Source organism: Lithobates pipiens, unplaced genomic scaffold (genome assembly GCF_037356315.1).
Source record: "Lithobates pipiens isolate NorthernLeopardFrog02 unplaced genomic scaffold, aLitPip1_a1.2 Scaffold_25, whole genome shotgun sequence".
NCBI classification, from domain to species: domain Eukaryota; kingdom Metazoa; phylum Chordata; class Amphibia; order Anura; family Ranidae; genus Lithobates; species Lithobates pipiens.
Genome location: NW_027507787.1, coordinates 180,262,034 through 180,287,542, shown reverse-complemented (window position 1 = coordinate 180,287,542; position 25,509 = coordinate 180,262,034). Strand labels below are relative to the sequence as shown.

The 25,509-nt window shown below is 41.8% G+C and overlaps 1 protein-coding gene across 1 annotated transcript in view; it reads left to right on the top strand.

The window, feature by feature from the left end:
• The window catches only part of ADGRA1 (adhesion G protein-coupled receptor A1), a 1,280,537-nt gene that overhangs the window by 1,121,677 nt on the left and 133,351 nt on the right, over positions 1-25,509 (top strand). The window contains exon 16 of the mRNA XM_077455240.1: positions 24,763-24,886. Coding sequence (XP_077311366.1) covers positions 24,763-24,886 — 124 coding nt within the window. The remainder of the gene's footprint in view (positions 1-24,762; positions 24,887-25,509) is intronic.

Genomic DNA, 25,509 nt, shown 5'->3' with positions numbered 1-25,509 from the left:
AAAAACGCGGAGTCCCGGCGGACTCCCGCTTTAAGGAGGGAGAATTCAAATAAGAAGCCTGAATATTGAGCAGGGTCTAGCCAATCCCTGGGGGGTGTGCCCAGTTGGTGGCTGGAATGCTGGTAAACAGTTGGGAACCCTGAGGAAATGGTCTTTTTCTCTCTTGAGGGAATAGATCTGTGATCTGGGAGGAAGGGGCAGCCTTTTGACTGGATGTTCCGTTACTCTACAGGCGGCTGTGCCAGAAGTACAGTTAAATGTCGCTTGTTTAATAATAATAAAAAAGGTAAACGGAGTAAACGTAGTCAAAACATAGCCAGAGTTCAGGATAGCCAGACAAGCCAAAACGTCAGGGAGCCAGAGAACAGCGTAGTAGAACAGCAAGCAGGATCTGGAGCCAGAAGGAATGTCAGCCAAGCAAGTCTTTAACAGAAACACAGGAGAGTGTCTCTAGAGATGTGACCAAGGTGAAGGAAGAGATCATCTGGACTGGACAACTTAGGTAGGCAGGACTGGCGAGCAGGATATCATCAACAGGTCACTGTGCAGGGATAGGAGCTGGCAATTAGCCGACAGCTGAGTGGCCAGCTCAGAGAAGGAAGGGCTGAGCCCAGCCCTGACAGGCTGCATCTATGGACTGACTTTGCTCTACGATTTCTGTGCTAAACCTTAAAGTAGATGTAAACCCTCACATATACCCAGTGAAGTGAACAGCTTCAGATGATACACAGGGATGAAACAAGTCTCCCTATATAAGTTTTAGATGTATATCTGATGTCCTCAGCTTTATATAGGGTTTAGAAAGTTCAGATCATGTAATGCCACATCCGAAGGTTTTTCCGACGGAGTTCCGCTGAAACTGTCTTGCGTACACATGATCACACCAAAGTCTGATCATTAAGAACGTGGTGACGTACAACGTGTACAAAGGGACTAGAAAAAGGAAGTTCAATAGCCAGTAGCCAATAGCCTCCGTCTCTTACTTGCTTCAGTGCATGCGTCATTTTTGGTCCGTTGGAATAACATACAGATGAGCGGTTTCCTGATAGGAATTGGTTCCTTCGGAAATATTTAAAACATGTTCTATTTCTAGGTCCATCAGAATTTTGATGAGGCATACACACGATCGTAATATACAATGAAAAGCTTCCATCTGACTTTTTCTGTCGGACATTCTGCTCATGTGTATGCGGCATTAGGGGGATTTTCTCTTCCTGTTCAGCACTGCAGTGAAGCCTGGGCATACAGCCACGACAGCTGATTGGAGGAAAGGCACACACCCCCTCTCCTAATAGGTAGAGACTTTTCTAACTGTTCATTAAATAGTTCAGCACTCTTTTAATCTATTTATAGGATTCTCCCCAACACAAATTACAGGCTGCTTTTATCTTCAGTTGACGGAGAACTTGTCAGGAGGTATCAGGCTGATAAAAGAAGAACGGAGCAGGAGACAGCTACGGGACGTAATGCTTTGGAGAGAGATAACAAAACATTGCATATATATGTGCCCAGCTAAAATTTCATGAATCGGGTTTACATCCACTTTAAAGTGATTCCAAAGGCTTGATTTTTATCCCATCAAAATAACAAACTTGTTATTCTGACCTGTTCTGGGCAACTGTTATGCATAGAGCAGCCTCAATCTTCCTCTTCTGGCCCCTCCCCCCACATCACTGCATCGAAATTGGGCTCAGGTTTGTATTTAATAGGGGCCTTGGGGGGGGGGGGGGGGTTACCTTAGGCTGGCCATATGTGGTGCAAATTGATTTCCTACAACCATGGGATGCAGCAAAGAAATTTGCATGCTTCCCCCCATCAACATAGACAGTGTTGACAGGGGAATCCCTCCAGCAATTGTCTTCTCCCAGCGGGGGTGCCAGGGGCATGTTTGGAAAGCTGTCCCCGTCGGGAGAAGTCAGTGATTATTGCTACAGCCACTAGCGATAATTGCAAGAGCATCCGACAGGCTGGTTGTAGCCACGTTGATTGATTGATCAACTTGATATATTCAGCCTACCCATTAATGGTTCAAATTTCTGCTGGTTCCTGCTGAACTTTTTGAGACTTGAACCGTTTATGGCCAGCCTTACTGCAAAGAAAAGTAAAGTAAAAAAACGTTCTGGGTCCCCAGCCGTCAGACTATTCCAGTTTAGCCGTACCTGGGCTAAAGTTTTCTTCATGGTCCGCAGCCGTGAAAGACTGTGTTGCTGCTGCTTAGAGAGAGAATAAAGAAAAAGAAGAGAACTGCGCAATCCCCAATATTTCTATTAGGATTTAAGCCAATCTACCTTAAACAAGTGTATCTTGTGATCTATAAAACTCTAACACACCAAACTTATGACTAAATAAACCATAAGACATTACTTATAGCTGTATACAGTGAACATATATGCTCCCTCATAGGCTGTGAACCAAAAGGGAAAAAATGTACAATTCTAAGTCAATAATTCAAAGAAAAAAAGCATGTAAAGTAAACTCAAACAGTTCTGAAAATGTATGTGATAACATAAAGTCCATTAAAAGTCCAACTGGAGAGACACCCTGTGTGGAAGGGATCTATTCAATCGTAAAACTTTTCAATCAACGTGAAGAAAAACCAGGTGCACCTCCACCAGACAAGTAATAATAGCCCCTTACCAGATGTCCCGGTAGGGAGCGCTTAATCACAAAATGGGTCTGAAGATGGATCAAACTTGAGCCCTCCAAATGGAACACTTTAACGTAAGACAGGTTAGGAGATACGCCAGTCATAAACCATCCAGCATGGGAAAACGCTGTTTGAAGCGGGACTCAGATGTGTAGCATTGTAGAATCAAGGAAGGTTCACCATAGGGAGGAAGAGATGCTCCAAATAGTGTAAAATCATTTATTAAAACGAAAATATAAAACAAGAGATGCACTTACAAACATGAAAGAACATCGGGCATATCATCAAACTGGGCAAGCGTCGGCCGATCGCGAACACCAATCGATATCCCTTCTGGTACCGGTTCACATGAGGCAAGTCAGCGTGTCACGCCACCCAACGCGTTTCGTGAAAAATTCACGTCGTCTGGGGTATGGGTGACACGCCATATTGCCTCCATTATATAGTGAATGTTGGAACAAGCCACCTCCTCCGTTGTCTGAGAGCCTCTTTCACTTCCGGGATCAAAGGACCAGGCCTCACTCTCATATCCAATAGAGTGCGAGGTCAAAGGGCCAAGGCGGCGGAAGTGATGCTCCCGTTTCCAATAACGTGCAAGATCAGGGGGCCAGGGCGGCGGAAGTGGTCCATGCAATCACCCGCCCCTCTCTGTTTACGACTGAAAAGAAGACGCTCCTTACGACGGCGTGACAACACGCCGTACGTAACGAGCGGATGACGCCACATCGTACGTCACGAGCGGATGGCGACACGACGTACCTAGCGAGCGGATGGACGGCGCACATCACCCACTACAAGGAAGTGTGTGCGCTCCATCTAATACCATGTTTCGCTTTCAATATAATGTGCGTAACGAGTGAATGACAACACACCGTACGTAGCGGGCGGATGAACGGCGCACGTCACCCCTTACAGGGAAGTGTGTGCGCTTCATCTGGTGCCACGTCTCGCTTTCAATACAGTGTAGTCATGGCTCCGGACCTCCATAGCAAATAAATCTTCCTCCTTATCCCAAAGGAGGAAGGTATACATAGAGGGAAGATATATATACCTCAAATAAAACTAAATTAAGACAGGGGAGGAGGGGACTGGTCCAACCACAGAATTAAAAATTATTAACTGACAATTAATAGTCAAAATGGATAAAACATGCAAGGCACTTTATAATACATGGCTAACTCATTATGTGGTTAAACACTTCGTAATAATAAAATAGCGGTATTGACTCAGCTACAAAGTTCACCCACAACAAAAAGTAAAAGGGACATACACAACTATATTTTATGGAACTCAATATATTATGAGATAAAAGATATTTCTCTCTCAAAATGGAAAAAAATGGGAGCTTGCAAGAAAAACCATCAGACGCTACATTAAGGTAGGAAAATCCACAGATATCCAGATCCCACAATGTCTGATGGAAAAGTCATAACTGTTTTGCGTCTATACCTAGAACACTGGCAGAAACAACACGCTAAGCATTATTAATAAACGCATTAACGTCTGTATCTGTGTTCATACCGTAAGGGGTGTAAGTTTTTAGTCTATGGATCCAAGACATCTCCAACCGTGAGATCTCTCTGACCAGAGCTCCTCCCCTCCAGTGGGGTTTGTACTTATCAATCCCCATGTACAAGGTGTTAGACGGATCCCTTCCATGTTTCTCGTCATAGTGTCTAGAAAGGGGATGTTTGTCAAAACCCCATTTAATGTTGGCGATATGCTCATTCAATCTGACCTTGAGGGCTCTCTTAGTTCTCCCCACGTACTGAAGCCCACAAGGACATTGGATGAGATAAACCACTGCTTCTGACGAGCATGCGATGAACGGCTCCACTGTGTACCTTCTCTGGGTACTGGTGGAGACGAATTCAAGGATTTTAGAATTTTTGTTCTTATTATAGGAACACACCTGACAATTCCTACATCTGTAGAACCCTTTGAGGTTCTGAAAAAAGCATCTGTCTTTCACAGGGGGGTTCTGTACGCTAGGGGCAATCATATTACCTAGTGAAGAGACTCCTTTAAAAATCACTCTGGGGACTTCCGGTAGGATAGTTCCAAGAGTTTGGTCACTGGTCAAAATATGCCAGTGTCTACGGATAAGCTGTTTAACCTTCTGATGTTGCATCGAGAAGGTAGTGACGAAGGGTAATAAAGACTGATTCGCATTGACCTCACGCTCCCTATCTGCCAGCAAGGCAGATCTGTCTCTCTCCCGTGCTTTTGTATAAGCCTCGGTCAACAGGTCTGCTGCGTAGCCTTTCTCCGCAAACCGCTGAGATAGTAACTTAGCTTGCTCATCAAACTTGTTGGTATCAGAACAGTTTCTCCTAATGCGTAGGTACTGTCCCAAAGGGACCGACCTTAACCAGGAGTCCAAGTGACAGCTGCCCATAGGAATGTAGGAATTCCTATCTGTAGATTTAAAGAAGGTGGAGGTAACAAAACTCTCACTATTAACCTTGATGTTTAAATCTAGAAAGTTCACACCTTCCTGGCTGGCTTCATAGCTAAATGTGATGCCTCTCGTGTTGTTATTTAGCCCTTCCATAAAGGCATGGAGTTCATGTTCGTCACCATCCCAAAGGAGGAGGACGTCATCAATATATCGTGCCCACAGCACTATCTCCGGTCGTCTGGGAGAATCGATGACATCCTCCTCCCATTTGGCCATAAATAAGTTAGCCAAGCTGGGGGCATATTTGGCCCCCATGGCAACCCCTTTGTCTTGACGATAAAACTGGTTATCGAACCAGAAATAATTGTGCTTGGCTGCAAAATCTAAAAGGGCCAAAATGAAATCAATCTGGATCTGTGTTAGACCAGAGTCTCGCTCCAAATAAACCCTGGCGGCTTCAAATCCCAGTTCGTGGGGAATAATGGTGTAAAGAGATGTGACGTCGGCTGTCACAAGCCATAAGCCTGGGGTTGGTTTGTAGGTGTTTAACATATTGAGGATTTGCTTGGTATCCCTCACGTATGATGGGATTTTCTTCACAAGCGGCTGAAGAAAAAAGTCTATATACCTGCCCACCCTGGACGTCACTGAATCTATGCCGCTAACAATAGGGCGACCAGGGGGGCAGGTAGTACTCTTATGTAGCTTCGGGAGATAATAGATAACTGGGGTTCTAGGGGCCATAGGTATAAGGAAAGATTTTTCCTTGTCCGTGAGGATCCCTCTACGGAAACCCTCATCTACAATCCCTGTTAATTCCTTTTTGTATTTAGTCACTGGATCCCTGCTAAGCAGGGAATAAGTCTCCCTGTCATCAGTAATGCGATGCAACTCTTTAAGATAGTCGCACCTGTCCAGGATAGCAATGCCACCCCCTTTATCTGCAGGTCTGATGACAAGGGACTTGTTGTTGCAGAGGGAATCCAAACCCTTCTGCAGGTCACCCCGAAGTTTACATTTTCTTATTTTCATCCCATCCAAATCCTTAAGTACTAGATCCCTAAAGACTTTGATACTAGGAGCCAGTGTCCCTGGGGGATTGAAAAGGGATGCATTGGCAAGGCCGGAATGTTGAAAGACCGGACTCGACCTATTATTCTCCTGAATAAGGTTACCCAACATATACCGCTTGATATTTAATCTGCGTACAAATTTGTGTATGTCCATGTAGGTCTGAAATTTGCTCAGACATCTTGGTGGAGCAAATTTCAGACCCTTATCCAAAAGCCGTTTTTCGGGGTCAGAAAGTGCCTGGGTGCTGAGATTAAAAATACCCTCCCCTAGTGCCTTTTTCGTTTTAGCTGCTTGTATCCGCCTTCCCCCTCTGACTCCCCTCTTGGTTCTATAGGCCTTTTCAGGCCTCTGTGGTCCCTGGGAAAATCCCACCCCTGATTATTGATGGAGTCATGACTGGGTTGGGAGGGCCTAAACACTGCACTTTGATCTACCCCCCGTGATCTGATCGGGTATGGTGCTTGCTGGAGATTATCCTCTCTCTGGCTCCCCATGTATGGGGCTTCAAAGTCTGCCAGCGGGAAGAAGCGGTTTTGAGTCGGAGCCTCCCAAGGTTGATTTCTCCTATTGGAGTAAACCGACCTCTCTTGATCAAACCCTTGGATGGAGTCCCATACTGGATAACTGCCAGGTCCTTGAGTTGGGGTAGGTCTCTGATGACCACCCTGATAAGGGCCCTTATTGTTCTTTTTCTTGTTTTTGTTATTGTATCTCCCATTTACAGGTCCCCTCCCCGGGGAAGCCCACTGGAGTCTTGGAGATGCCAGAGACAAAGAGGTATTACCTCGTGTCTGCCATGGACCTGTGCCCAGATGGGCCTGATTACTCGTGTGACTCTAACACCCTGTACCCATTCTGTGGGATAATGTACTATGTTGTCCCTTGGGACTGCCTCAGGAGGACCCCTCTGAGTATTATTAGGAGCATTGGGAGGAAGAGTATCCATCTGTTCTCTTTCCATGGCTAATTCCCTTTGACCTCGCACTCTATTGGATATGAGAGTGAGGCCTGGTCCTTTGATCCCGGAAGTGAAAGAGGCTCTCAGACAACGGAGGAGGTGGCTTGTTCCAACATTCACTATATAATGGAGGCAATATGGCGTGTCACCCATACCCCAGACGACGTGAATTTTTCACGAAACGCGTTGGGTGGCGTGACACGCTGACTTGCCTCATGTGAACCGGTACCAGAAGGGATATCGATTGGTGTTTGCGATCGGCCGACGCTTGCCCAGTTTGATGATATGCCCGATGTTCTTTCATGTTTGTAAGTGCATCTCTTGTTTTATATTTTCGTTTTAATAAATGATTTTACACTATTTGGAGCATCTCTTCCTCCCTATGGTGAACCTTCCTTGATTCTACAATGCTACACATCTGAGTCCCGCTTCAAACAGCGTTTTCCCATGCTGGATGGTTTATGACTGGCGTATCTCCTAACCTGTCTTACGTTAAAGTGTTCCATTTGGAGGGCTCAAGTTTGATCCATCTTCAGACCCATTTTGTGATTAAGCGCTCCCTACCGGGACATCTGGTAAGGGGCTATTATTACTTGTCTGGTGGAGGTGCACCTGGTTTTTCTTCACGTTGATTGAAAAGTTTTACGATTGAATAGATCCCTTCCACACAGGGTGTCTCTCCAGTTGGACTTTTAATGGACTTTATGTTATCACATACATTTTCAGAACTGTTTGAGTTTACTTTACATGCTTTTTTTCTTTGAATTATTGACTTAGAATTGTACATTTTTTCCCTTTTGGTTCACAGCCTATGAGGGAGCATATATGTTCACTGTATACAGCTATAAGTAATGTCTTATGGTTTATTTAGTCATAAGTTTGGTGTGTTAGAGTTATAGATCACAAGATACACTTGTTTAAGGTAGATTGGCTTAAATCCTAATAGAAATATTGGGGATTGCGCAGTTCTCTTCTTTTTCTTTGTCTTTATATGTATATTACACTTTGGGTATATATTAGAATTGCTGCATCACACATTTTCGTTAAGTATACACTGTAGCGCAGATTTCCTCTTCCTTTTTTTCTTAGAGAGAGAATAGTCCTCTGCAGAATTGTGCTTAAGCGTTTTGGATAATTTCTCACATCACCCCTAATCTGTTCCAAGTTTCTACAAGCAATAAAATACAAAGAGACAAACCCCTAGACCTGTGATGTTGAACCTTGGCACCCCAGATGTTTTGAAACTACATTTCCCATGATGCTCATGCACTCTGCAACGTAGGTGAGCATCCTGGGAAATGTAGTTCCATAACATCTGGGGTGCCAAGGTTCGCCATCACTGCCCTAGACTGTTCTCTGAGCCAGAATGAATGGACTGTTGCTGCGTGCCTGGTTGCCTGAGCACTGTTTAGGGAGGAACCCATTAAAATCTATATGGGCCACTACAGGGGTGGTGCTACAGGATAAAAGGGAAGAAATATTTCATCAGCACTGTGATGAGCCTGTTTTCAAGTACAAACCTCTTTATTCATATATAATCACATAGGACAGCAATATTTCGGGACCATGCAGGGATGCTTTCCAAGGCCTGTGAAATCAGATATCAGAGGAAAGTTTGTTGGATGGTCCTGAAATTTTAATTTTTATGTGATCATAATAGAATAAAGAGCTTTGCCCTTTGGAACAAGCTTGTCGGTGTAGTGGTGACATATTTCAATCAATATTGTACACAGTGATCAGTTGGGAGTTGTTGTAGAATCCTTTTAATCACACGGTCGATTCCAGTATGGCGTACAAGAGAACTATACAAATGACTGTTGATAAAAAAAAAAAAATCATAGCATACATCTTTTCCAGCACATACTGTATTTCTGTACATAATGTTACTTTTGTATATTGTGATGCATGCTGACAACTGAGCACTGCAGTTTTACCACAGTAGGACATGTTAGAGTTGGTGAAATCAACCTAAAAACAGGAGAAAATAAAATTGTCAAGGACGACTTGCCTGAATACAAATTACAAGACAGAAATTAAAGCTCTACATAGGTTGATGAACACAATCTGTCCCAAAAAAGCAAGTCATTAAAATAGGTAGTTTGTCCATTAAAGTGTGATTTGCAGTTTGATTAACTGCTTGTTTTTTCCCCCCGCACTGATTTAAATTCAGACAGCCAGAATTTAGAATATGCATGTTTTTTGATTGCCCATAAAAAGCAAAATTATCTTGATTTCCTTTTTTTTTTTTTTGGAAATTACATTGCAGACCTTTAGATGACAGTGTAAACAAACTAAGCTTGGTTTTGATATACAATTTTTTTCATCCATATACAAAATAGTATGTAATTGTATCAAAAACCTGTGATGTTAATTGTAAGGTGCTGGAAAAAAATCAACACTTAACCACATCAAAACAAGGTCAATTCTGACATTTCTGTTATACGTGTAAAATGCTGCATTTTTTGATGGAAAATGATTTAGAACCACCAAACATTACATATTTCTTTTTTTAAGCTGAGGCCCTGAATAATAAAATGACAGTTGTTGTAATATTGTATGTCATGCGATAATTGCGCAGCAGTTAATTAAATGCACATTTTCAGAAAGAAAAATAAAAAAATATGAATTTTAGTGGACACAAGCACAATACAATGCCTATTATTTGTGTAAAATACAAAAGATGTTGCTACACCATGTAAATAGATACAAAATATGTCACATTTTAAAATTGCCCATAGCTAAAGAATGGCGACAAACTATGATACATTACATTTTCCATAGGTGACAATTTAAAGGTCTATTTTGAAGTGTATAGTGACAATCAGTGCCAAGAAAATCTAATATGCAATATGCATAAAACGATATAGATATCAAAATTAGTATGAAGAAAATGTATATGAACCCCCCCTACAGCTGCTTTAACACACAGTGATTCACCGCACCGATTGAACAATTATTTCCTTATAGTGACGTGCTGTATGGCATTTACATATTTATATAAAAAAAAGTAATAATCCACTTATATATATTCAAAAGAATGATTGATATCCCAGTGCAACCAGTCCACACGTGTATAACATCTAGTTAATTTTTTTTATATAAATATGTAAATGTCATACAGTGCTTCACTATAAGGAAATGACGATTTAAAGGCCTTCACAGGTTACCAGTTTTAGAGTTCCACATTAAGTCTAATGCAAGAATTATTGCTCCGATGTTTGCGGCAATACCTCAAGTGTGTGGTGTGATCACAGTTTACATATGCCTGCGGGACGGATGTGCACATTCTTATTTGCTTGTAAACACAGGGTGGGGGGCACTTTAAGATTCTTTATTTTTTTTTTAATGTTTACACTTAATTGTTATAGCAACGGATAACCAACATCCCTTCTAATAGCATGCGTCATGACAAGTCCTCTTTATGGAGAGATCTGGGGTCTTTAGGACCCCAGAGCTCTCATCTGGCTTCCAAAGCATCGGATAAAACCAAGATTGGTTTTAAAAGATGCTGTAAAAGCTTGTAAATAAACTGGAATTTACCAGATCCTCACCACCTCACATTTCTGACATCAGAAAAAGGGGGAAGGAACTTCTTGTTCCTTTCGTTCTTCTCAGTGTATGTGATCAAACAGGTCTGATCGGCCTTGGGCTCCTGGATGGGACAGGAGAGCTTGGGAAAGGCAACTGCCTGTAAAAGAAACTGCCTGTGCACTGGTCCAAATAATTTGGTGGAGGGGGGATTATGGTGTGGGATTGTTTTTCAGGGTTTGGGGTTGGCCCCTTAGTTCCAGTGAAGAGAACTCTTAAGGCATCAGGATACCAAGACATTTTGCACAAGTCCATGCTCCCAACTTTGTGGGAACAGTTTGAGGATGGGCCCTTCCTGTTCCAACATGACTGCGCACCAGTGCACAAAGCAAGGTAAAGACTTGGATGAGCAAGTTTGGGGTGGAGGAATGTGACTGGCCTGCACAGAGTACTGACTTCAACCCGATAGAACATCTTTGGGATGAATTAGAGTGGGGATTATGAGCCAGCCCTTCTCATTCAACATCAGTGCCTGATCTCACAAATGTTCTTCTGGAAGAATGGTGAAACATTACCATAGACACACTCCTAAACCATGTGGACAGCCTTCCCAGAAGAATTGAAGCTGTAAAGGTTGGGCCAACTCAACATTGAACCCTACGCACTAAGCCCTTGTACACACGGTCGGAGATTCCATCGGAATGTGTCCGATCGGAGCGTTTTGTCTGATATTCCGACTGTGTGTGGTATGCATCGGACTGTTTCCGTCTGAATATCCGTCGGACCAAATTTTCCAACTTGCCGGAAATATTTTCCGACAAACTGCTCCGATCGGACATACTCCGATCATGTGTAGAGAATTACGATCAAAGTGCCACGCATGCTCAGATCAAATTCCTACATCAAAGCTATTGGCTACTAGCCTGAACGTAGTCCCATCGTAACGAAATTACGTCATCATATTCTGAAAGATCGGATTTTCCGACAACTTTGTCTGACCGTGTGTATGCAACAGTTTCGGACAAAATCCGTCTGACAAAATTCGACGGATTTGGTTGTCGGAATGTCCGACCGTGTGTACAAGGGCTAAGACTGGGATGCTATTAAAGTTCATGTGCATATAAAGGCAGGCATCCCAATACATTTGGTAATATAGTGTATGTATAATGGTATTGAGGTGGGTAAGTGTACACTTTGGACTTGTTAGTAATTTTACATGTCTGTATGAATAAAGTCTAATATGTCATTGAGGTCCAGTTTAGGCACATATAATGTTACCAATCTGCGGCAGGCATTGCCTTAGTCTTCTTTTCCCCAGTGATCAGACTGTACATTGTAGCTTTGTAGCAGGCTGCAACAGGGGCCGATCCAACATTTATGGACAAAGCTAAGAGATCTGCACAAACCCCAAGATTTATATGATTTTGTCATCTCTGAGCTATAATTTTAGTCCAGGAAAGAAATTCTTTATTGGACAAACACAAAGATAAATCACAGTAATAACAATCCATTTAAAACACATGACAAGTTGAGAATTTGAGTGCCTGGTGCCCAACCTGGTATTAAGATTTAGGCTTCATGTACACAGGCGTTTTTACAACCTCTTCTTTACGATTTAACTTGACAGATCGTAACCCACGTTTAAAACGTCTGTTTTGCCGCGTTTAGTGCGTTTTGCCGCGTTTGCGTTTAGAAGAAAAATTTTAAATAGGCAAAAATGAAAAACGCCTGTAAACGAATCGCGGATAAACACGAGTTACCACGTTTAGCCACGTTTAATGCTTGAAATGCCTATAAACTTATCTTCTGAACCCATTTTTTTGCATTCCAAAAAAAGCCTCTAAACTCAACTGCCTAGAAACGACTGTAAACAACCCTGTGTACATGGATAGATAGGATAACAGAGGAGAGTTCAGAAGCAGTTGAAAAAAATGCCCAACTGCTCTTAAATGTCCGTTTACCAGCAGCAGTGTACACGGGGCATTAAAGGGTTAATTCACCTTTTGAGAAAAAATAACAAACCACCCTCCCACTCTCCATTGAATTCCAATTACATGAATAGGGGCACAGGAAATTCTGGGGTGTTCTGTACACAATTATTGGATACTGTTGCCATAACAGGATACTAAAGAAATATGTCAATAGCAGTTTCATAAAATCATAACTGGCTGTAGGTTATACTGTAAAATCCGTTTTTATTCAAATTAAATTACAGGGTGGATTGTATAGCATGTATAGTATATATTGGTGGGGAATTACTAAAGCTGGTACACTCAGAATCTGGTGCTATTGTGCATGGCGACCAATCCGCTTCTAATTGCAGCTTGTTCGATTAAGCTTTGGCAATAAAACCTGGAAGCTGATTGGTTTCTATGCCAGGCTGCACCAGATTTTGTACTCTCCAGTTTTAGTAACTAACACTCATTGCATCCATGTGCTAACAGAGTCAACAAATCCCACTTCCCATCATGTGAGCAGCAAAGTGATTCATGCTAGAAGCACCGCGATGTGAGAACGCCTGAAATATAAGTACATCATTGCCACACTCGCTTGCTCTCCTTTCCATCGCAGAGTCTTCTTCTTTGCACAGCCGATGCCGGACCAGAAAGTGGGGTTGATTTACTAAAGGCAAATAGACTGTGCACTTTGTAAATGCAGTTGCACTCTATTGTTGTTTACTAAATAAGGGGGAGCTCTGCTGACTTCTATTATCCATTCATAAGCATTTAAAAGTGTATTCCGCCGTGCTGAAACTGTGCTAAAAAAAAATAGTATTGTGCTGTTACCTCTTTGAATGTTAAATACTCTAAAAAATAAAAAATTGCATTGGTTATACACTAATCAAATAATTCACAGTAGTGCATACAACTCTAATAATAACACGTAAATGTGTACAAAAACATAAAAAAAAGAAAACAATCAAAATACTAAAAAATAGAGTCCATGCAGAAGTACAATCTGAGCTCCAATAGGTAAATAGACAAATGAATAAGTCCTATCAGTGAAAGTCCAGATAGGTAGTCAGACCCCAGTGTGGGATCTTGCAAAGGTTAAATGCACCTTGAAGGCACCAAAGTGATATAAAAACCCTTCTTCCTGTGGAAAAGCACTAACCCAACCAAATAGCCCCCTATTCTCATGAGTAGGCAGCAGCGCTTATAGACAATTATTCAATCTCCACTGAAAAAATTCCAACACGTTATTGATTGTTGTACACATTCAAAGGTTGTTATTAGAGTTGTATGTGCTACTGTGAATAATTGTATTGGTATTTAATCAATTACGTTTTTCACTTTTAATGGTATTATCCAATCATGTGCAAGTAATATGCATGCATGGTAAGTTTACCCCAATATAGATGATAGATCTTCTTGAAAGATTTTAAGACCAACATGGACAATGTTACCAGCTTGTTTTGGGACAATCGTGCAGCTTTCTCCCAGGTGGGTGTGCTCTGTATATCTCCAGAAGAACCCACCCAGGAAGTATCAGTGTAAAGCCACGTACACACCAGAAGAATGTTTGGAGACATTTGCCGGTACAAAAAATATCCGAGTGTCCTGTTAGAAAACAACAGCTCAACGGGGGGAGATCGCTGGACTAACCTTGCATGGTGTATAACCAGCTTAAGGAATTCAACTGGGTCATCCGAAGAAGTGTCCCTACTTCACTCTCAGTCTATCAAAACTATGCCACAGTAGGTCCTTAGGAGACCCTCCTCTGCATTCTGTGGCTGGATAGCACAGACAAACTCACTAAACAGAGGAAATGATGCCCTGCCTGAGGACTGACCACCACGTCCACCTTTGCCTGTGGACACATTTGTTGCTGGCCCCCTTACAGTGCCAAGGGAATGTCTGCCTCTCCTCATTGTCCTACCAGACATTATTTGGAGGGAGGGGCAGTGCTTATAAGCAAGGAAGAAGTGGAAATCTGTACGTACATGCACTTTAATCAATGTAAATTGGTGTTTGGTGCACTTTAATTTTAGTACTCACACTACACAGACACACTCCATGGATACACTATAATATACCGCACTATAATGTGCCAATCATACAGTGACGCACAGAACTATATGGCATTAAACTTGTAGTAACGCACACAGAAGTAAATAGCATTAAACTGGCAGCAACACACACAGAACTATATGGCGTTAAACTGGCAGTAACGCACAAAGCGGTAAATGATGTTAAACTTGCAGTAACAGACAAAACTATATGGCGTTAAACTGGCAGTAACACACACAGAACTATATGGTGTTAAACTGGCAGTAACACACATAGAAGTAAATGGCGTTAAACTGGCAGTAACACAATCAAATAGACGGTTTCAACCATCACTATACTGACGCTTTCTGAACTGTCCCTACTCTAGCTATACACTAACATCAAGATTACTGACACGGTCTCACTACACTACACTCAAACTATCTAAACTGCCCCTACTCTACACTAACGTATGTATGAATGACACTGTTTCACTACACTACAGTGAAATTATCTGAGCTGTCCCTACTCTAGCTGCACACTATGCAAAGCTGAATGATGGTCCTCCTCACTACACACACACACAATCTCTAAACTGACCCTAAATTAATTATCTACACTGACAATTAATGCAAAATAGCACAGTATAGCGCACTAACTAATAGCACTGAACAGAGCCCTGTTCTATCTCTCTCCAGGCCCAAATGCCCAAATTACACTGAAAATGTCTGCCATTGAAAGAATACTTTTGCACTGTGGGGCGGGAATGAGCTATGATTGGATAAAGTCACGAGGACAGTGTCCAATCATGATTTTAACAGTGCTCTGTGCCCTGATTGGCTGAAGCTTTCACTGCTTCAGCCAATCAGGTCTTGCAATGCACTGTTCAGCGCCGCAATGGATTGTGGTCGTTTTTTGGGGGGGAGGGGGCGAACAAACGGTTGAATGACCCGTTTGGCCATTCGCCAAACGTCCGAACAACAAAAGTTCAGCCCAAACTTATGCTGAACTTCGCATAATCCCTATTTAAAAAATGTGATTCTCCTGTGCCTTTACCTGCATTTTTTAAGTTGATGATTGGGTCTCTATTTCTGCAACTTGCAGCCACAATCTCATTGTTTTGAGGATTGACTAACTCCTGACTATTTCTGAGGACAGGAACAGAGACTGGCAGTAAATTGCACACCTCATCTAAAAACTAAGCTCAAGCTTCTCCACTGCAGACCAATACATATCCAATATATACTCTGCAAGTTAAAAATAAGTATTCGCCTCATACAGAATGTCTTTCTGATAATAGAAGGCTTTTACAATTATGTTCTCAGCATAGACTTAACAATAGCTCAGAGTGGATTTTCAGTGTATGAGTCAGATGTAAGAACCTGCAATTTGCTTCTCCTCTTTGAGCCCATAAATAGAGTAAAATATAAACGTAGCAGTGAATTGAGTTCAGGTGAAGCTTTGAAAGGCAGGAACGTTCATATTTCATGCTTGCTGGTAGATTGCTGATGACATGAAAAATACAAATTGGTTTATTGTTAAATGTCTTTATTGGAAACATTCTTTAGAACGCTTGAACAAATGCCTATGGACGGATTTGCATCCCCTGCAACAATGTTGCAAATTTTGCTAAACAAATTACTATCTAACTTTTATGTTTTGATATTTTTTTTTTTTTAAACTCTCTGATTTCGATGTGTGTAGTATTTCACTAGTGTCCTACTTTACCCTGACAATGAAATCTATCATTGGAAGGGGCTGGCAACAACTCAATTTCAGTTTCTTACTGCTCACACCCCCACATGTTCCTTGTCTAAGTTGTTATTTAATAATTCCTGATTTGTTGCACAGCATTGACATTTTGAGAGTACAGGGTCCGTTATACACCTTCCCAGTATAAATTACACATTCAGACAAGTTTCCTTTATAAAGGTATACAACACTCAGATATTACAGTCATTCAAGCTTTCTCCATTATGTTTGCGGGTGGCAATGAGAAATTTTTTGGGAAAAGAGGGTAGGGGAAAAAGGTGCCTGGTTGCTGTTGTCAACAGTTTTACATTTCAGCTATCAGACCTAATAATTCAGCAAAAATGCTATTATGGATGATCCAAAAGTGTGACAAATAAGGCTTTCCATGGTACAGTAGTGTTATCTTTTAAGAGGTATATATTTTTTTCTGTAATTTAAGGAGAAATTGCATTTTGTAGGTTCCCCCAGGGTCTTGCCATAATGGACAAGTAAGCACAGCATATTTTTTTTATTTAAATAATTTTTATTGATTTATTATATCATTAAAAATAAATGGGGGGGGGGGGGGGTGCTGCACTTTTCTCAGTAAATAAAGGAAAAAAGTTGCTAAAGGTAGCAGTAGAAATGTAAATTAAACGGGTCAATCATACATAAACGTGCAAAAGAAATTGCTAATGATACTATGACGTTATGTTAATGCTATGACAACCAAATAATTGAATGATATCAAAGTGCAAAGTGCCAAACATAAATGACTAAAACCACTGGGATATATATACTAAGTGTATAATAGTGCAAACAGGCCAATCGGTGCAAATAAAGAAAAATAGCTTGGGCAAAATTGCAAACAAACAAATATAAATGATTACTGTGCAAAATTTCAGGACTGTACAAAATCAGCAATATAAATATATTTCTGTGCAAAGTGCAAATCACCTGTGCAAAAATGCATATAACTTGTGCAAAATACAAATAGACTGTGCAAAATACTATTATATTATATTATATCATTATTATACAGGCAATAGAAAAAAGGTATAACATCATAAAACATATGTAAAACCTTACAGTATATAATGCAGTTATTAATTTACTTCTCCCTCCCTACCAACCCTCGCCCGCCCCCCTTCACCCACACCGCCTAGTCATTGGTTATGCATGCATTCTATTAATTGCTGAACCACACAAGGAAATAGAAAACAACACTCCAAAGGGATAGATACAAGGGCGAGGAGCATCCAAGATCACTTAGGAAGGGGGGCTGGGGGCAGCAAAAGGGGTGAACAAGAGGAAAAAGCTCTATCCACTTGCAACCCTCCCCCTATATGGGACACCCCATCTTGTCCAGCCAAGGTCTCCACATTCTCACAAACTTCCTGTAATTGCCTTGCCTAATATAAAACACTCTTTCGGTACAAGTCATTGAGTTGATAATCTCAACCCAATTCTCCACAGTCGGGGGGGGGGGGGGGGTGGGGGGGTGTGTATGTGCCTGCCATTTCTGTGTAATTCATTTTATCACCTGAAATAGGCATCTTAACCACTTGCCGACCGCCGCACGACGATGTACGTCGACAGAATGGCACGGGCAGGCATATGGGCGTACCTGTACGTCCCTGCCTTCCCGCGGGTGGAGGGCCCGATCGGGCCCCCCGGTGCCAGCGGCGGTCGGTATCCGTTCAGGAGCGATCCGGGATGAGGGGGCGGCCATTCGTTCATGGCCACCCCCTCGCGATCGCTCCTGACGAATGGAAGTGAGGCGTGACATCACTTCCTCTCCTGTAATGTAAACACAGGCAGAGGAAGTGAGGTAATCTCTCCTCCGTGTCGGTATTTTTCGTTCCGGCACCGAGGAGAGAGGATCGGTGAGTTGCACCAACACGACACTACACAGTAGAACATGCCAGGCACACTCTCACCCCCCCTTCACCCCCCGATCACCCCCCCAATCACCCCTGCCCCCCCCAGTCACAGTGACACCAATTGCATTTTTTTTTTTGCATTGGTGTCATTTGTGACTGTAATAACTGTTAGGGCAGTTAGGGTTAGCCCCCTTTAGTTCTAAGGTACCCCCTAACCCCCCCAATAAAGGTTTAACCCCGTGATCACCCCCCGTCGCCAGTGTCACTAAGGCTGGGTTCACATTGCAGCGGTTTATGAGTACGGATGTGATTCGCACTGCACTGCAGTGCAAATCACATCTGATCTCTGTGCGATTGGAGTTCAGCCATACATATAGTATGGCTGAATTTGCGTCGCACCAGCCGCACCCGCCGCAAATTCGCACGGGACCCTTTTTTTGGTCCGCAGCAGAATCGGATCGCATGGGTGTTCACACCATGCGATCCGAGTTTGCAGATCGCACTGCGATATGCGAACTGATCTGGGGGTGTCATTAACATTTCACTGACACTCCCAGCAGTTCGCATAGGGCAGTGTGAACTGCTGCCGAGAGGCATGCGATGCGGGAACCCGCCGCGGATTCGTGGTGTTCCTGCATCGCTCCAGTGTGAACCCAGCCTAATAAGCGATCATTTTTCTGATCGCTGTATTAGTGTCACAGGTGACGCTAGTTAGGCAGGTAGGTATTTAGGTTCGCCGCAGCTTTTTATAGCGCCAGGGACCCCCATATACTACCGCATAAAGCCCCCTGATTGCCCCCTAGTTAACCCTTTCACCAGTGATCACCATATAACTGTTACAGGTGACGCTGGTTGGTTAGTTATTTTTTTATAGTTTCAGGGCACCCGCCATTTATTACCTAATAAAGGTTTAACCCCCTGATCACCCGGCGGGTGATATAAGTTTGAGGGTCAGATAAGGTCTGCGTCGCCCCAGGCAGCGTCAGGTTAGTGCCAGTACCGCTAACACCCACGCACAAAGCATACACCTCCCTTAGTAATATAGTATCTGATCAGATCTATATTAGCGTCGCCAGCAGTTTAGGTTTCCCAAAACGCATTGTTAGCGGGATCAGCCCAGATACCTGCTATCACCTGCATTTAGCCCCTCCGCCAAGCTCAGACCAGCCCACCCAAGTGCAGTATCGATCGATCACTGTCACTTACAAAACACAACACACATAACTGCAGCGTTTGCAGAGTCAGGCCTGATCCCTGCGATCGCTAACAGTTTTTCTTGTAGCGTTTTGATACAGTCGCTGACAGCCTAGGTGCTTTTTTACCTGTGAGTCTCACTAGTGTACCCCTAAATTTAGGGGTGTCTACTTTCCAAAATGGGGTCATTTGGGGGGGTTTGTGGCATCTTGGCATTTTATGGCCTTCAAAACTGTAATAGGTAGTGAGGAGGCGGTGCTTGGTTTTCGGGGCCCCGTACGCGGCTAGGCTCCCAAAAAGTCCCACATATGTGGTATCCCCGTACTCAGGAGAAGCAGCAGAACTTATTTCGGGGTGTCATTTCACATATGCCCATAGCATGTGTGAGCAATATATCATTTAGTGACAACTTTGTGAAAAAATAAATAAATAAAAGTTTGTAATTTTCCCACAACTTGTGCCAAATATAAAATATTCCATGGACTCAACATGCCTCTCAGCAAATAGCTTGGGGTGTCTACTTTCTAAAATGGGGTCATTTGTGGGGGTTTTGTGCCATCTTGGCATTTTATGGCCTTCAAAACTGTAATAGGTAGTGAGGAGTGAAGTCAAAAATGTACGCCCTTAGAAAACCTGAAGTCGGTTCTTGGCTTTCGGGGCCCCGTACGCGGCTAGGCTCCCAAAAAATCCCACACATGTGGTATCCCTGTACTCAGGAAAAGCAGCAGACTTTATTTTGGGGTGTCATTTCACATATGCCCATGGCATGCGTGAGCAATATATCATTTAGTGACAACTTTGTGAAAAATAAAAATAAAAATAAAAAGTTTGTAATTTTCCCGCAACTTGTGGCAAAATATAAAATATTCCATGAACTCAACATGCCTCTCAGCAAATAGCTTGGGGTGTCTACTTTCTAAAATGGGGTCATTTGTGGGGGTTTTGTGCCATCTTGGCATTTTATGGCCTTCAAAACTGTAATAGGTAGTGAGAAATGAAGTCAAAAATTTACGCCCTTAGAAAGCCTGAAGGCGGTGCTTGGATTTCGGGGCCCCGTACGCGGCCAGGCTCCCAAAAAGTCCCACATATGTGGTATCCCCGTACTCAGGAGAAGCAGCAGAACTTATTGTGGGGTGTCATTTCACATATGCCCATAGCATGTGTGAGCAATATATCATTTAGTGACAACTTTGTGAAAAAAAAATAAAAAAAAATAAAAGTTTGTAATTTTCCCGCAACTTGTGCCAAATATAAAATATTCCATGGACTCAACATGCCTCTCAGCAAATAGCTTGGGGTGTCTACTTTCTAAAATGGGGTCATTTGTGAGGGTTTTGTGCCATCTTGGCATTTTATGGCCTTCAAAACTGTGATAGGTAGTGAGGAGTGAAATTACAAATGTATGCCCTTAGAAATCCTGAAGGCGGTGCTTGGCTTTCGGGGCCCCGTACGCGGCTAGGCTTCCAAAAAGTCGACCACATGTGGTATCCCCGTACTCAGGAGAAGCAGCAGAATGTATTTTGGGGTACAATTCCACATATAACCATGGCATGTGTGAGCAATATATCATTTAGTGACAACTTTGTGTAAAAAAAAAAAATAATAATTTTTTTTGGCATTATTCAATCGCTTGAGGCAAAAAAATAAAATATTCAATGGGCTCAACATGCCTCTTATCAATTTCCTTAGGGTATCTACTTTCCAAAATGGGGTCATTTGGGGGGGGGGGGGGGGTTTGTACTGCCCTGCCATTTTAGCACCTCAAGAAATGAGATAGGCAGTCATAAACTAAAAGCTGCGTAAATTCCAGAAAACGTACCTTAGTTTGTAGATGTGACAACTTTTGCGCAAACCAATAAATATACAGTTATTGACTTTTTTTTTACCAAAGACATGTGGCTGAATACATTTTGGCCTAAATGTATGACTAAAATTGAGTTTATTGGATTTTTCTAATAACAAAAAGTAGAAAATATCATTTTTTTCAAAATTTGCGGTCTTTTTACGTTTATATCGCAAAAAATAAAAATCGCAGAGTCAGTCAAATACCTTTAAAAGAAAGCTCTATTTGTGGGAAAAAAAGGACGCAAATTTTGTTTGGGTACAACATTGCATGACCGCGCAATTACCAGTTAAAGCAGCGCAGTGCCAAATTGTAAAAAGACCTCTGGTCATTGACCAGCAAAATGGTCCGGTCTGAAAGTGGTTAAGACTACTTTGGTATCATTCGAGACTCTAGCCTCCTCCATATCCCCCAATAGGCATGTCTTGGCAATCGGTGATGTTACAGTTTTAAAGATTTTATTTATCTTGTTCACTACCTCCACCCAATATCTAAATAACTTTGGGCATTTTCATACCATGTGAATAAAATCCCCTGTTGCCCTGCATCTGGGGCACTCATCATTTTGTCTCCACCCAAGTTTAATTTTTTTTTTTAGGGGTATAGTAGACTCTATATATTAGGAACAAGTGAGATACCTTCTGTGAAGGAAAAATCTATACCAATCCTCCTCGTTTCAAAATCCTCTCCCACTCTTCCACCGTTATTGGCCCCACATCTTTCTCCCATCCCGCTTTACTCTTAGAAGGTCCTACTCTGTTTAATATTTTAGCCTCCAATTTGGCATAAAGCTCTGGAATTAGGCCTTTAGATGTATCTGTGTTGATTATTTTTGAGAGAGTGGAGATCTGGGTCCATTTGATTGTCTGTGACCTAAACTGTGCTTGAATAGCGTGTCTGATTTGAAGGTATTTATAAAACGAGTTATTTGATATACCATACTCTCGTTTTATACCTTGAAATGTTTTCATAAAATTACCCTCATATAATTGAAATAACCGGCTAATGTCCTGTCTCTCCCATTCCATGGGCCTAGCTATATCTCTTGCTTCTGCTAATTTTCTATTGTTCCATAAAGGGTCATATTCTGATATCCCACTGTACCCCAACAGTGCCTTCGACACCTGCCATACTTTACTAATTAATTTTATCGTTGGGAATCTATACATAAATGCCTCTAGTACCTCTATTAGTATGCTATGTGGGGCCACCATTATCATCATTCTACCCTTAGAATTCCCCCCCTCCAAAGGCACCACAGCCCACTAGATGATGGAGCTGGGATGCCAAAAAGTATGATCTCGAGTGTGGAACTGCCATACACCCTTCTTTAATCGGAAGCTGCATCGTTTGCAAACTAATTCTAGATTGGCCCTTTTTCCAGATTAAGTCCCTGAAAAGGGATTCTATTTTTTAACCACTTTTGGCCTATCCAAATTGGGGAGTTATGAAGAAAATATAATATCTGTGGTAGCCATATCATCTTAATTAGATTACGTCCTGCCACAGATAATGGGAGTCGGCTCCAGATATCTCCTTTTTTGTTTTAATTTAAGTAGTAACGGTGCTAAGTTGTCATTGAGATATTGTTTTATGTCACTTGTAATCCAAACAACCAGGCATTTCAATTTTACAACAACTTTGAGGTGGAGAGTTTCAGGTGGTATCTGGTTGTCAAGTGGGTCAACTGGCAATAAAGCCGATTTGTCCTAGTTGACAACCAGACTAGAAAATCGTCCGAACTCTCCAATCATTTGTATCACTGTAAGAAAAAACAGGATGTCATCAGCAAACAGTGCTATTCTGTCCTCCCCCATCCACCTCTGGAACCCTTATATGCCTGGCATTGATCGAGTCATAATTGCTAGTGGTTCTATCGCGAGAGAGAATAGTAAGGGGGACAAAGGACAGACCTGTCTCGTCCCTTCCTATAACTTGAACAGATCTGAGAATTCATTATTGATTTTAATTTTTGCTTTTGGTTCACTTGGTTCATCTTATAAAAGGAGGGGCCAAACCCAAATCTCCCTAATACTCTCCATAGATATTCCCATTCCAGGGTATCGAAGGGCTTGGCAGTGTCCAATGCCAATATGGCCTTAGAGCCCCCATTCTCTGTTGGAATCTGCATGTTTAAAAAAACTCTTCTAATGTTGATGCTAGTTCACCTATTGGGAATAAAACCTGATTGATCAGAATGTATATGTTTTTGGATACATCTGTTTAAATGGGTTGCTAGGACTTAGGCCAAGGTTTTTACGTCTGTGCAAAGTAGTGAAATTGGATGATAGGAGGAGGCTTCCTGGTGGTCTTTCCCCTCTTTGTGTATTACAATAATAGTGGCTTCCAACATTGAGGTGGGCAATCTCCCACTGGTTAGTGCCCACTCCAGTGTCTTCAGCAGTTCAGGGAGTAATACCCCGCCATATTGTTTATATATTTCTATTGGAAGCCCATCTGGGCCTGGCACAACATATTTACACATAATATGGCACACTTTCATCCCAAAATGCTTTTTTTTCCAGAGGTACAACATTTATATTTCCCCCAGTCAATCTGTTGTACTTCCATCTTTTCCTGCTTCTCTCCCAAGTCTGAAATCTCCAGCCATCTTGATTTGCCAGCCATGGGTGACTTAACTCTCACATGTATTCCTAACATAGTCCAGATACAAAATGCCAACATTGTACATGGAGCTGCATATGTAAAAATATGAAAAGCATGCAGTTTTCCAAAAAAATTAAGAAAGTTTGACCAGTACTGTTCTGGAAATTTTATAGATATGCAACTCCTATCCTCATATTGATTAGTGGTTCCAAATTAATACTAACTACTGCAGTAGGGAACAGACACAAAAGATACACTAAGCATATTTCCAAATAACTGTATAGCATATTTACAAATAACTGTTCTGTTTTATTTGACGCAATTGAAGGGTTTTCATATACATAAATACATAGGTATCACATTAATATTACAGTTGTACTTGTATGGTAGCAAGGGGCATAACATAGACAGGCTAATTCTAATCTAATTGAGTTCTGTGGCCCCATTAGGTACCTTTACCCTTCTTAATTTGTTCTGGTGATTATTTTCACCAATATTACATTTTTATAAAGAAGAGATAAGGGGAAATCTTACAATGGGAACACTTCTTCCAGTTAACAACTGTCCAAGAGGGGGTATACCCCTCACTCTGTAGAGGACTTCCTCAAACTTCCTGTTGTGTCTCTGGGTCAGGAAGTGAAAGGAAATCTTCCAGTGAGACACAGATAGCTTAAATGACTCTGTTCAAAATGGAAAATAAACATTATGGCTATATGTACACTTTAGGCACATGTGTTTCTAAGAACTTGGTTTTCAGGCTGTAATATTGGTTCAGTTTGGCTTTTTACATTGCATGCACAGCTTGTCTGCTCTCTGATTTCAAACAAAATATAAACTATTTTTATAATCAAGTCTGTTTTGTATGACTATGTTCCCACTCTTAATCTGTCTCTCTTTCCATCTGCAGCACTATCCGAATCAGTAGAAAAGGATGGCACATGCTGCTTAATTTCTGTTTCCACACCGCTCTCACTTTTGCTGTGTTTGCTGGGGGAATCAACCGAACCAGCTATCCCATAATATGTCAGTCTGTAAGTATCACTCTCAACCAAACCAGCTATCCCATAATATGTTATTCTATAAGTATCAGGCATGTTTACTAGTTTTTCATAAAATGAAGAGAAAACGGGACATTCTCTGGCACAAAGACTAAAGCAAATGACAAACTTTACTAGAAACAAGCCACATGACTGGTGCCAAAATGAAGAGCTTATTGGGCAATTGAAATTTTTGTTGGTATGTATTTTTGATATTGCTCACATCTTTTGACCCTATATCAGGTTTTGTAATGCTGGGGGTACACCATATGACTGGAAGCAAGAGGAGATTTCCCAAAAGTAAAGATAAATCACACCTTGGACAGTTGTTACTGAGACTGTCACAGAATTTACTTTTGTTCCAGTGACAACCATCAAATGTGAGATTTACCCCCACTTTTTGTCCTGTAAAAAACTGGCAATGAATGTGAAAGGAAATCTTCCCAGGGGGGACACAGACAACAACAAAAACTGCACCAACCGATATAAATACACTATATTACCAAAAGTATTGGAAAGCCTGCCTTTACACGCAAATTAACTTTAATCCCAGTCTTAGTCCGTAGGGTTCAATATTGAGTTTTCCCACCCTTTGCAGCTATAACAGCTTCAACTCT